General features: G+C 50.4%; 2 protein-coding genes across 2 annotated transcripts in view; one reads left to right on the plus strand and one right to left on the minus strand.

The window, feature by feature from the left end:
- Positions 1–3,082, plus strand: part of LOC138762437 (fibronectin-like) — a 104,303-nt gene extending 101,221 nt beyond the window's left edge. Inside the window, 2 exon segments of the mRNA XM_069936194.1 lie at positions 1,460–1,561; positions 2,416–3,082. Of these exon segments, the coding sequence (XP_069792295.1) occupies positions 1,460–1,561; positions 2,416–2,487 (174 nt within the window). The 3' untranslated portion in view covers positions 2,488–3,082.
- A 346-nt stretch (positions 3,083–3,428) lies between these two features.
- The window catches only part of atic (5-aminoimidazole-4-carboxamide ribonucleotide formyltransferase/IMP cyclohydrolase), a 46,726-nt gene continuing 36,202 nt past the window's right edge, over positions 3,429–13,952 (minus strand). Inside the window, 12 exon segments of the mRNA XM_069933941.1 lie at positions 3,429–3,553; positions 3,555–3,620; positions 7,754–7,902; positions 8,865–8,873; positions 9,052–9,163; positions 9,165–9,237; positions 9,804–9,892; positions 10,803–10,804; positions 11,041–11,127; positions 11,130–11,169; positions 11,536–11,591; positions 11,594–11,624. Coding sequence (XP_069790042.1) covers positions 3,455–3,553; positions 3,555–3,620; positions 7,754–7,902; positions 8,865–8,873; positions 9,052–9,163; positions 9,165–9,237; positions 9,804–9,892; positions 10,803–10,804; positions 11,041–11,127; positions 11,130–11,169; positions 11,536–11,591; positions 11,594–11,624 — 813 coding nt within the window. The 3' untranslated portion in view covers positions 3,429–3,454.

The following is a 13,952-nucleotide window of genomic DNA, read 5'->3' on the forward strand; positions in this document are numbered from 1 at the left end:
TCTGCCATCTTTCAGCTCACTCTTAGCTTTGATAATCTTCCTTACTGTCCACAACACACCAACCTTTGTATCATCTGCAAATTTACTAATCCAATTTGCCTCCCTATCATCTAGATTGTGTGTATATATATATATATATATATATATGACAAACAGTAGTAGACCCAGTACTGATCCCTGAAGCACTCCACTTGTCACCAGCCTCCAATTCGATAAACAATTTTCCACCACGACTCTCTGGCATCTCCCATCCCACCCTTGTTTAATCCATTTCACTACCTCATCATTAATACCTAATGCTTCCACCTTCCTCACTATGGGGAAGCTTATCAAAAGCCTTACTAAGGTCCAAATAGACAACATCCACCGACTTCCCCATATCAACCTTTTTAGTAACCTCCTTGAAAAACTCTACAAGATTTGTTAGACATGATGTACCACATACAAAACCATGCTGACTACTCCGAAACAATCCCTGTCTTTCCAAATTAATTTACCCACCACCTTTCACAACCTTGGGACATCCAAAGAGGGGGTTACAGAGATGATACTGTTGATGAGGCAGGAGCATGTGGATAGGTCTACCTGGATAATTGCGTTTGTGTATCTTGGGCAGGAGGTAGAACCAAGCAGACGATATCTGTTTGGTGGGGCAAGAGCATGCGGGAACAATGGGTTCACTTCTATAATTGGTTCCGATAGCTCAGTGGTCAGAGCACTGGTCTTGTAAACCAGAGGTCACGAGCTCGTTCTTTGCTGGGGCCTCAAAGTGGTGACTCTCCGTCTTCCTTACGGTGGGCAAATTCCCGCATGTTACATTCTAAACGTAGTATTATGTGACAATAATGGAACCTTTGCCTGTTGGCTTTGTAATCTAGGGAATCCAGGTAGTTTTAAAAAAACCTGATTGATTCAGTCCATTTTGAGATTCTGTTACTGACAGGCAGGGCTCCTGTCCCAAGTATCTACAGCACATATCCAAGGGACACATCCTTCCTGTAAATCTGGGAATTGTAATTGTGTTTGCATGGGGTCGTGCTCAGCACAAGTGAGCAGCTGCCTTTCCAATCTAAAAGATGGCTTCCCTCCCCCCCCCCGCCAAGATGCTCCAAGGTTGTGATGGGGTGCTATAGGAATGCAAGTTCTCTCACCCATGCACCACCAATTAATTCTGCAGCTTCTCTGTTGCGTTGCACACCTAGGGACGTGTGACATGCAACTATAGCGTAGAAACAGGGACTTAAGCCCATGCCAAACTATTAATCCACTGTTGACTTGCCTGGATAGCGCGCTAAATGAAGCTTCTAGCTGCTTTTTGGAACAACCCTCCAAGATCATCCTGCAAAAAAATCTCTCGTGGGGCCAGATTTAGTTTGGATGTACACCCTGGGGAGTTTAGATAATGTTTAAAGTCCACTGGGCCCGGGGATGCGACTCTCACACACCTCTCTGATTCTAGGGCTGGCGTTGCGACAACTGCCGGCAGCCTAAGCCCAATCTAACTGGAGACCGAACCAGCCCCTCCCAGCATGGGCAGCCAACCACAGTCCACAAGCCGAAGGTGAGTACAAGTTTGGATTGGGGTGGGGGTCAGTGGGCAAGAGTTCTTTCAGTTGCTGGGAGGTGGTACAAGCATTGCCTCATTGAGTGGCCATTGGAAAGTATGAAGCTGTAGGCAAAGGTTGTTTCTTACTGACAAGATGTATATTGAATTCGATTTAGACTTACAGCACGGTAACAGGCCATTTTGGCCTGCGAGTCCGAGCTGCCCAATTGACCTACAACCCCCAGTACGTTTTGAACGGTGGGAGGAAACTGGAGCCCCAGGGGAAATCCCACGCAGACACGGGGAAAATGCACAAACTTGTTACAGGCAGCGCAGGATTCGAATCCTGGTTCCGCTGGTGCTGTAAAGGCGTCACACCAACCATGCTGCCCCTATTTTAGGGGACACAAAGAGCAGGGAGAACGACCTTGCACAGCAAGTTTGGTCAGGGAAAAGAACTGTAATGTGCGAGGATTCAGTAGGCAAGGAGGCAGGCAGCAGGTTGTGTGGATACGAACGAGAATCTAGAACGGTACCTCCCCTCCCCCACCGAGGCCCAGGCTCAAGAACATCTCGGAGCAGCTGCAGGGACGTTCCCAAAAGGGCGAGGGTGAGCATCCAGAGGTCGATGGTCACCTGGGTGCCAGGGAAAGGGAGCTGATGCAGGCATAAGGTATTCGATTTCTCTGACTGTGATCTCTTCTGGGCCAGAGATGTCGTGTAGCAGATAGGGAGATTAAAGCAGACAAGGTGCAAAGCGAAGTCTGATGGTGCATTTATTTAAATGTGAGACAAATGACAATAGAAACCATTTTTCACTGTGACGACTGGTCTCTAACGTGGTGTGTTCCCTTTTCGTCTCTGCTCAGTACGTGCACTGCCCGGTGGAATGCGGCGGCCCCAGGGACGTGCTGGCCGACTCCTACAGCTTGCTGGAGTAAGGCAGCGGGCAGCCAAACCACAGCCATGGGCGCCAGACATCGGGAGCTGCCCGCCACTCCTTGTGCGCACTCTCCCAGCTTTACCACGCTTGCGTTCTCCGCCCTACCTTGTAACCCCCCCCCCCACAATCAGCCAAATGTCTGTCAGCAAGAGATCAGGGCAACTCGAGACCTCTTGTGGGAAGGATTTCAACCAATGGAGAAAACCCGTCCAACAGTTCCCTAAGTGACCAAGCTCTTCTTCGACCACCCTGAGCCATGGATTAACAAGCATTACTAATTAATAATATGCACACCCTTCTCTTCCACGAGCCCTTTTGTGTTCTGCAATCAAAGTTGTAATTGTATAACTGAACCAGCTGTTATTTATCAGTACTTTCTCCTTCCCCCCCCCCCCCCCCCCCCCCCCCGTCCCCCAATGCTGTGTGGTTATTCTCTCAACTCTTATACTGTTGAATAAATAAGATTGCACTGGCTCCATAAGATTTTAATTCTTTTTCGGTGTATTTTCTGTACTCAGTGACTCTTTGTAGGTGCCAGTGCTTTTTTTTTAAAAAAGAGACCAACCTCGTTTAAATAAAATTGTTTAAACACAGCTGAGAGCGTTCCGTGCCTTTCTCTCGAGTCGCTTCCTGCTGCGTGGTCTGGGGATCGTCACCTGGCACACATGACGAGCAGAGAAAATTCACTTGTCCTCGCAGGTTGGTCCTATCCCCAAGCCTCCCCATCTGATGATCTTTTACTCTTCTGTGGCTTCTTCAACCCCTCTGCTCACATTCGCCCCTGCATGTTTCTGCAAGTGGTGGTAGTTAAGTGTGACCTTGCTTTGGCTTGAGGGGAGGGTCGAATGGGATACCTGCCCTTGGTGAAAGTTAAAAAGGAGCACAGACTGGACTTCAAACTGCACACGGCCCCCCAAAGTAATTGCACAATCAACGGACTCCAGAGGGAACCATTTATTTATCAATTACAGAGGCGTACATCTTACAGAGAGCACAGGGCGAGCAAGGCTTCTAGTGTGAAAGAGCCGCAGCTTGGTGTGGAACAGAGTTATGCCCAGCTCCTTCGCACGTATCGACCACCAGCTGGTCAGCTGCAGAACCGGCAGGGGCAGCGATGAATTCAACCCCGCTCTGCGGAAAGGAGAGGAAAGTTAAATCTGAGGCACAGACGCAGAAGTGGTGGAGGGGACGTAGGAGGCAGATTCTCACTTAAAAAGCGTTTGAAGCAATGGCGATATGAAAAAAAAGTGTGGCAAAAATCGGATGATCAGTGTGATATGCTGGCAGGGCATAGGGGATGTGTCAGCCTGTGGCCAGTGAGGAAGCAGTGCTCCAATCTCCATCATTTGCAATGCACATCAAATAGATCAACAGTGATGGCACCAGATTTGTGGGTAATGCCAAGTTATTTGGGAAAGTGAGAGAAGCAGGCAAAATGCTGGAGGAGTGAAGCCCCGAAAGCCTGCAGACGCTGTGAATGTAGTAAATAAAAATGCCCGAGAACTCAACCAGTCTCGCAGTGCCCAAAGGAAGCAGATACATTTCGGGCCCGAACCCTACTTCAAGCTAGGAGTAGAAAGCAAGCAGGTGCCTGAATTAAAAGGGGTGGAAGGGGCCAGGGGGAGGAGTGTAGACCAACAGATTAAAGGTGATCACTGGATATGGATAGGAGAGGAAAAGTGAGAATTTATTGGTGGAGATGGGCTGTTTGGCTCTGACTACAGAGCTGGAGAAAGGTTGGGTGAGGGGAAGGAGCGCGACAGGGTGAAGGAGAGAGTCTGAGGCAGTGGTTCTAGCAAGCTGTGCGTCAGCGAACAATTACCCAGTTACTTGCCTCTTATTCTTTCATTCCCTTAATGTCTATAGTCTCTCCACATCGCGCGCCCAACCCCCACCCCGTGAATTTACTCAGCGATCGAACCTCCACAGCCCTTGTGTACAGAATCCAAATGCTCTAAAGAAATTTCTTTTATACGTTCTGAATGGACAACCAGGTTCTGGGCTCGCCAATGGGAAACCTCTTCCTCACCTCTATCTGCACAGAGGCCCAATCTACTTCATCTCCCGTTACCTCCTGGCAATCAAACTCGTGAACCTTTGATGCACTCCCTCTATGTCTTTTCCTCACCAAGGAGGCCAGAATATTCCAGATGTGGACATACCGAGCTCCCAAGTCTCAATTAAAGCAAGGTGGTCGACCGTTGTGCTCAAATCCTCTTGCCAATACAGCTCTGCACTCCTTTCCAAATCTCACAGACAACTTGTTAACTTTCCATAATCCCTAAACAGCAGTAATCTTTCGATCCCTCACCATTTAACAAATGTTATACGTTTTTACTTTAAATACTATTATCCCACATTGGGCTCCTCATTTAAGAAGGAATGTGCTAACCTTAGAAAATAGTTCAGAGGAGGTTCTTGAGAATGATTCCAGAGGTGAACGGGTTATCACATGAGGAGTGTTTGACCATTGTTGACTTGTACTCTAGAATTTAGAATGAGGGGGATCTCATTTGAACATTTTGGATGTAGAAAGGTGTGGACAGAGTAGATATAGAAAGGGTGATTCTCACGAGAGTAAAAAAGCAAATGTTCCATTATTGTCCATGTAATACTCCATTTTTAGGATGTAACAGCCATGATGTAGCATCCTTTAACTGGGAAAGAGGGCACAACTTCAGGATTGAAGGGCAGCCTCCTACGAGACACGGAGAAACCTCTTTAGCCAGAGGGCGGTGAATCTGCGGAACTTATTGCCACAGGCAGTTGTTGAGGTCAAGTTTTTGGGTGTATTTGAACCAGAGATTGACAGGTTCTTGATTAGCCAGGGCATCAAAGGTTTATGGAAAAACACAGGGGAGCAGGATAATGGATGAGCTCATTACTGACGAGTCTATGTCTTACCTTTTCCACCGAAACTCTTAATTCCCCTATTATGGAAAAATCTGTTTTCTTTTTAAATACGTTCAATGAGGCAACCCCTGCTGCTTCCTTGTGCAAACAATTCGATTCACTCCTCTCTGGGAGGAGAAGCTCCTCTTCATCTCGGTCTTAAATTTGCTCCCATGAATCTTGAGGCCACGTCCCCTGATTCCAGTGTTGTTCCTCCAGCTCGTGCTGGGCCCTTGAGGCATCACCTCAGGGAGGTCAGAATGGGTGCGGCAGAAGCCAGACACTCCTTCCAGGGGTGAAGCCAGGATTGGCTTGCACCCCCCACCCCCCCATTAGGAGATCCATGCTCAGATCAGATGCATCAAAGCTCAGTCTAAAGAGATGGCCCTTAACTTCCTGATGTCTGCAACTTCAGTTCTCCATCCCTCTCTGTTGGCCCACTGCATGGTCACCACGAGGCCCAACGCACACTTGCCTCATCGTCTGCGCACTCTGCAGGCTTCTGCAGTGTCGTTCTTCCCCTTCCCCCTCCCACGGTGACATTATCCCACTGACTATGGGAGCCTTCTCCTCTGCGTGAGACCCATCTCTTCTGTGGGAGGCCTGTGTCTGTGAGAATCCACCTCTCTCTGCAACACCACCGCTTCCTGGAATGCTCTTTCCATTTATGGTAGCATCAGTGCGGCCTGCCATTGAAACACGGACACACCATCCGGCCCACCGATGATAAAAGGTTGCCCACCCCTGCACCAAACCCATCCTATTCACGTATCCATCCAATTTTTTTTCCAGAAACATTGCCTCATCCACCTCCTCCGACACCCCCTTCTCACTCTCTGTGTAAAAAAAAGTTATCCCTCAGGTTCCTGTCAAATCTCTTCCCCTCTCACCATAAACCCGCCACAGGATCAGTGCAGCACTGAGAAATGGAGCCTTCCCTCTCCATAAACCTCACGGGTGAGATGCCAATCCATTCACCCTGTGCCCCCCACCCCCTGTCCCGACATTCAAAGGCAGCTACAGCTACAGACAACGCCTAAATACTGTGATGGAATATTTTTGGGAGATAAACTGGGAAAAGTAGAGTAGGTTACATATACACATTTTAAAACAGATACTATTTGACATACTGAAGAATTCATATTCAGTGACCACAGAAACTATGGAGAATGCCATGGAGATTTCACAAGTGGCTGTTAATTGAAGTGAATGAATGGACTATTGTCTTTAAAAGCCACAGCAAGAGTCAGGCCATCTCCTAATATCTCTTCCCAGAAAGCTTATTGTTTACCTAAAACAACAGATTGACCAAAAGACAAACTCTTATTGTTTGCTGGAGAAGGCCAGGGGTTTTCCAAGTGAAAGAAGGACATGCTGAGTGGCAGTTTGAGTCTCAGATAGAGAGAGGGACAGAAGGGATTCTTAGACTGTTGGACACAGAAAGCTGTAGCAAGCCAGGAGAAGCTTGTCAGAACTAAAACAGAAGCTCCAGAGTAGCGGATGTCTGGAAGTGCTGTCTGTCTGATGTTTCTCTTGGAATAAGTGGAACAGAAAGGAACTCTGTGTAGCATGAAATAAAGAGGTTATCATCTGGAGACCCTGATGGGGCAGGTTTCATCAGCAAGACATTGAGGTGACTAATGGTGGTACCTCAGTTGTGGAAATCCTGGAACAACAAATCTCCCTCTGCAAACCTACAAGAACCTTCCTGACTGGTAAACATTTACCCTTCGACCACCAAAGTCCAGTGAACTTTAAACATGTTAAATTCTGTGCACAGTATAAGAATTGCCTGCAACCAGAGAACTTGGAAGAATGAGAAGTGAGATTGAACTGTGAACCAAGAACATTTTCTTAAATTTACACACACATTTCATACACATGTGGTTAGAATTAGAATTAGAAGGGGGTTAAGTTTTGATTCTGTTTTCATGTTAAAGATAATTAAAAGCAACTTTTGTTTGTAACCATTTGACTTGGTGAATATTTATTGCTGCTGGGTTTTGGGGTCCTTTGGGGTTGTAACAATACACAAAAGCGCTGGGGGAGCTCAGCAGGCCCTGCAGCGTCCAGAGGAGGCAAAAGATATATACCAACGTTTCGGGCCCAAGCCCTTCGTCAAGGTATGAGCAAGAAGCAGGCAGGAGCCGGAATAAAAAGGCTGGGAGAGGACAGGAGCACAGACCAACAGGCAAGAGGTGGACAGGAGGACAAAAGCTGAGAATTGATCAGTGGTGTGGGGGGGGGGGGGGGGGGGGGAAGTAGCGCTGTGAATGCAGAGGTGGAGGAAAGGAAACAGGGGTAGGGAAGTAGTGAAGCGGACGGAATACAATGTCCACAAGCTTTCTTCTTTCAATCCGGGTGACACTTACCTTCTTTGCTCGCTCGATATTGTCACGGAACGGGAAGAATGCGTCCGAGCTCAGAGCGACACCCCTCAGTCTAGAGATCCAGTCCCTTCGCTCATGCTCCAAAAGTGGCTCGGGAGCCTGCTCGAACATTCCCTGCCATTTGGGCAGATCTGTGGCCTGATGGGGGGGGGGGGCAAGAACATCCAAATCATCCCAGATGAGGCTGTCGAATCAGCACAACACGCAGAACCCACTGGAGACTCCGCCGGGGGGGAGGGGTGCGGGGACTCCATCCAGTCTGGCTTCACTCCTGATCGAGTTATCCAAACGTATCTACTGCTGACAGCACAAAAACCTTGCCACAAGCTCAAATAAATTGTGCTCAAAAACTCAAATAATGCTCTGGCAGTGGGTGCTTTGGGAACTCCTGAGCAACAGGGACACTAGAATCAGGACAGACCAGACCCTGGCCCATAACTTAATGTTTAAATCGGGTATGCATGATGGACGTAAGTAGTGAGGCACAAAGATTTACAGCATCTCACACGCCAAAGGTGGACTAACGCAAGGATCCCAGAAGGAGGAACAATGAGAATTGGCAGGGATTCTGCGGAGGTGACTGGTTGAATTTCATTGCGAGACACAGCGCAGTAACAAACACCTTCCGGCCCATGAGCCCGCAATGTTCAAAATACCCCCCACGTGACCCATTAATGCACTAATCCCCGCACGTCTTTGAAAGGTGAAGGGGCTCCCAGAGGAAACCCATGCGGTCATGGGGAGAATGAACAACCTCCTCACGGGCAGCGCCCAAGGACAGGGACTGCTTAGGGGTCGGAGAACAAACAAACAGAGGCTGCTTTCCTCCAGGTGTCCTTGAACTTCTGGAGGTTTTGTAGATTCGTGGGCCAAATATGGCCAGATGGTGATTCCTCGCCCTGTGTGGACTGTGCCAGGTGGGTGCTGGTTTTCACTGGAGGAGATGCCCTGCGTGCCAACACAGTGCTGGGGGTAATGCCCAGGGTTGCTGATTTCCACTGGAGAAGCCGCCCGGCATGCCAACTCAGTGCCGGAGGTAACTGGTCATCACAGGGAGGGGGTAATGCCCAGCATGCCGGTTAGCGCCAGAGACCCTAACCCTCTGGAGGGTGCCGTTTAGTGCCGGGGGAACCATGTAGTGTGCCGGTTAGCACCAGGGGAACCAAGGAGGGTGTTGGATTCCGACGAGGGTGAGGGGAGAACCGTGGAGGGTGACGCTTAGCGCCGGGGAGGCCGTGCAGAATTCCGGCTACCGACGGGACCACACAGGGTATTGTTACCTCCAGATTCCCGCCCACAATATTGATCGATGGCATTGGAAATCTCTGCTCTCTTGATGCCCGCTTTGAACTTCATGGTCATCACTCGTGGATGGTGCCGGAGCCACCAGTTGATCGGTCTTGTTGCCTGCCAGCCTGGTGCAGTGGATACGAGACTGCTGACCAGCACCGATGCCCAAAACCTGGGTCGAGCAGGGGATGGGGTAGGAAAAGGAGACCAGTGAAGCTAGACGCACCCCAGAACCTCAGCTCTCTGCCTTAGATTTATTGTCAGGGCACCTATATGACATCACATGCAACCCCGAGATTTCTTTTTTCCATGGGCTGGTCATCCAGCAGCTAGTCAAATCACCTCTCCAACCACCCCCCCTGGTTAGGTGCAGAGACTCTAACCCCTCTCCCCATCAGATGCAGATACGCTAACCCTCCCCCTGCCCCAATCATCAGGGGAAGTCCACCCTTCCCATCAGACTCCATCAGATGCAGAGACCCTAACCCTCTTCCCCCCACCCTCCCAACTCATCAGGTGGAGACACCCCCCCCACCCCAACCTGACCCATCAGGCCATCTGCAGATACAGGCAGGGGAGGGGCACACATTAGGCCAGGCCAGGCCAGGGGCAAATCAATTGCCCTCCATGGTCCATGGCAGCAGAACGTTTCCGAGAAGAGCAGAGGCTCGAGTTGACTGCTCCAGTCCCTCCCAGAGCTCGAGAAGGGTGGGGAGGGGAGGGTGTATTCCACCTACCTGGCCCATCCTTTGCGTAGCACACCGAGTTGGACTGAGCATACTTCACCGCGATGGTGGCCACCAGCAGGTCACGAAGGGCTGACTCTGGCAGCTGAGAGATGGAAGGAAGAGGGGCTCAAGGTTAAGAGAGATGGGTTTGGGTGGCACCGTTAACACAATACTGTCCAGCACCAGCAATCCAGGTTCCAATCCTGCGCAGTCAGTAAGGACTGTTTCTTCTCCCATGACCTGCGTGGGTTTCCTTCGGGTCCTCCGGTTTCCTCCCACGTTCCAAAACGTTCAAGGGTTATAGGTTAAATGAGTGCAAATAGGCTCATGGGCATAATTAGACACCAATAGGTTTTCCCCCACCACCAGCAAGTTCTCCCACTGGATCACACAGCCTTTGCAGGCCCACCCTCCCCCATTCCTCTGCCCCCATCCCCAACTGGCTTGGCTTTGGTTGCGGAGAATGACGGCCCAATGTGGGAATGCGATCGGTAGGACACAGTTGGGGGAGGGGGGGGGGGGGGAGTGGTCACCTTCGCACTCCTGCTGGCTATTCAAGGTGATCGGGAACACCCTCTTGGTGAGTGTCGGAGGCAAGACTGAGGCGGTGGCCACCCACAGGGGATGGTGGGTGGGCAGGGCCCGAACTCTTGCTCGGTGAGTGTGGGGCCACGTGTCACAGCAGAGGCTTGGTACAGATTCCCAACACCGGTGACTGCCCTCCTGATTATCGGACAGAGGCAAGGTGGGTGCCTGAAGAAATACACCTCACCTCATGCACCCCTGCCCAGGGAAGCATGGGGGGGAGGGAAAAGGGGGAGTGTGAGAGAAGAGTGGAAGATCTCTTCACTCCTCCACACTCCTCAGTACCCTATCATTTACCTCATCTTCCTGAACTTTCCCAGGACCTTCTGTCTTTTGTTAAACCCCCAGACTTCCAAAGGCCTTCAACGTTTCACTCTGGCTGTCCGTCACCCTCGGGTGGGGTCTGCGGTTTCAATGGCACTTTAAACAGCTTGCAGAGGGAAAGAGTGGAGAGTGTGATCGAGTACTGGCCATCAGACCTTAGGTCACCCTGCATGGCACTGGGAAGTCCCAGAGGTGAGGGCAGGCAGCACACCCGCCCTAGTCCCTGGTGGGCGCGTAGCAACAACCAGCTAGGAGGGGGGTTGGGGCCACCCTGTGGGTGAGAAGGTCAAAACCCGAAGCCTTGCCCGCAATGGGATCCTGTCGGAAGCCCGAACCACTCGCCTCCTTGGGATGAGGTGACCTGGTTTGTGAACAGCGATTGATCGATGAGCGCGTCATTCCTCTTCTGAGCCAGGTGCAGTCCAAAATTGTCCGGGTTTCAACCTCGTCCGGTTTGTATTCTGGGTCCATCTGGGGAAAGAGGGAGGCAAGTCTCCAAATCAGTTCACTGCGAATCGATCACCTTTGCCACCCCTGCAAGCAATGCGGTTTTAATGCAAGCATATGTACTCTGGTACACGAGGTACATGGCTGCGTACACCACAGCCCTTAACAGGGCACGAATAAAAGACAGCCCCTTCTTCATTTAGCCCTCAACGCAGAGAAACACTTACCACCCACTCAATGGCACTTTAAACAGCTTGCAGAGGTAAAGAGTGAAAGCGCGATCGAGCACTGGTCATCAGACCTCTAGGTCACCCCTGAATGGCACTGGGAGTCCCAGAGGTAAGGGCAGGCAGCACACCAGACCCAGCAGGAGCCGATTCATCCACTTACACGCATGACACAGTAGTTCCCGCTTTTCTTCTTGGACAGGATCTCCAAGGCCTCTCATCGTAATCTGGAGCAATGATTCCATCTGACACCTAAGGCACAAGCATCTCCAGTTTATGTCTAATTTATGGTCAGAGAACACCCAACCCTGGCGTTCTTGCCGGCACCAGCGATCGGGGACCAGGGGGGGATTCGAATCCCGCGCTGCCTGTAAGAAGTTTGCACATTCTCCCTGTGTCTGCGTGGGTTTCAAATGAACTGGGGGCGGGGGTGGTCAATTGGGTGTAAGTTGGGCAGCACGGGCTCTGGGGCCGAAATGGCCTGTTACCAGTGTGTATGTCTAATTTTAAAAATTACACAACAATCTTATTCCTTGGGGGGGGGGGGGGAGGGGACATTTCAACAAACTGTGCAATACAGAGATGAAAAAATCAATGAAGTACAGAAGGTAAGAGTCCTTAAATGAGTCCCCTGATTGAGTTTGTTTGTTGAGGAGTCTGATGGTGGAGGGGAAGCACGCTGTTCCTGAACCTGGTGGTGTGAGTATTGTGGCACCTACACCTCTTTCCTGATGGCAGCAGCGCGAACAAAGCGTGGGTTGGGTCTTTGATGATTGCTGGTGCACTCCAACGGCAACATTCCCTGTAGATGCTCTCGATGGTGGGGAGAGTTTTGCCTGTGGTGTCCTGGTCTGAGTCCACTATCTTTTGCAGGGCTTTACACTCAGGGTCCCCATACAAGTCACATTTGGCCTCCACTGATGAGCTTTTAACTTGCACAGTATCATGTTTTCAACCCAGGAAATGTAATTCCCCACTCTCATCTTTTTCAATTAACAGTGACATTAATTGATGAAAGTTTACAAGAATCACACCTTTCAGAGGCACGAAATCAGTCGGGATGAGAAGAGGCCATTTCTACTGATGGATGTAGAGTTCATAGGCGGTGAATAGCTGCATGAAAGACCACAGAGACAGAAGTCTCCAAGGGCCAAGTGTTGATGAAGAGAAGGGATTGCAAGAGTTACGTAGTTCAGATGGGCCAACATTCTTGGCTGCTGACTGAGGAGCAGGTGCAGATTGCCAATGTTGATACAGTACCAGCAACCATGGGCAGACACCTTGGGGTGGGAATGGGGGTGAGGAATTGAAATGTTGGCCATTGGGGAGGTCCCTGTTAGTTGCAATGGGCAAAACGAACCAATCTCCCCAGTCTGCGGCCAGTCTCTCCGTTAACGGAAATGGCGGTCAGCTCTAACACTGTCTGGGTTGGGAGGGCGTAGACAGGACCCGCGCGCGGGCCAACTGTGAGATGCGGAGACGGGAGGTGTGACACTGGGCTGGAAAGGGCAAGGAGAGACATCTTAACCAGGGGTCACACTACAGAAGGAGTTGGGGAGAAGGGAGATCTGGGCACTTCAGGGAAGGTTGGGAGAGCACTCAAAAGCAAACAGACCTTGGGAGCAGTGGAACCTTTCCAGACCTCTATGGCCACAATCAGACTAGTTTTTTTTCCTCTCTATAGAGGACAATGGCAGGCAAGGCGAGCCATGGTCTCCCAACCGCTGGCAAGAAGGCAGTAGCTAGCGCAGCCCCATAATATCGGTGCTCCCGTGGTTCTGCTGGGACAGGCTCCCAGCTGAAGGAATGGCCATCCATTTCCAAGTCCACATGAACGTACACCTGCAGGCAACTAGTGACATCCACCTTGAAGACGGATGCAGGGGGCTGTCAGCTAATAACTGCCGGGCACTTTGCTGAAGGCACACACTGCACAGCGAGAGTAAGTGCATGAATTGAGCTGCTAAACATGACGATCTGCAACCCTGGGGTTGAGTGCAACCCACATGCATACTGGAGAAGCACAACAGGTCATGCAGCAAGCCACCCGATTGGCACAATATCGACCTCCAATTCTCATTAACCCCTTCCCCAGTCACTTTCCGTATCTCTGTCTCCCTTCCTCCAGCTCCTCACCCCCTGCTGTAGAACTTTACTGCAGAAACAGGCCCTTTGGCCCTTCTAGTCTGCCGAACTGTTTTTCTGCCTAGTCCCACTGACCTGCACCCAGTGCATAGCCCCTCCCATCCATGTACCTGTCCAAATTCTTCTTAAATATTAAAATTGAGCCCGCATTCACCAACTCAGCTGGTAGCTCGTTCCGCAAGCCCACCACTCTCTGTGTGAAGAAGTTCCCGGACCACTAGGCAACATTAACTCACATCCTCTGGTTTGTATCTCACCTACCCTCAGTGGAGAAAGCCTACCTACATTTGCTCTGTCCATCCCCCTCATAATTTTAAATACCTACATCAAAATCTCCCCTCATTATTCTACGCTCCGGGGTTAAAAAAACATCCTAACCTGTTTAACCTTTCCCTACAACTCAGTTCCTGAAGTCCAGGCAAGATCCCAACATCC

The sequence above is a fragment of the Narcine bancroftii genome, chromosome 4 (assembly GCF_036971445.1).
Source record: "Narcine bancroftii isolate sNarBan1 chromosome 4, sNarBan1.hap1, whole genome shotgun sequence".
Classification (NCBI taxonomy): Eukaryota; Metazoa; Chordata; class Chondrichthyes; order Torpediniformes; family Narcinidae; genus Narcine; species Narcine bancroftii.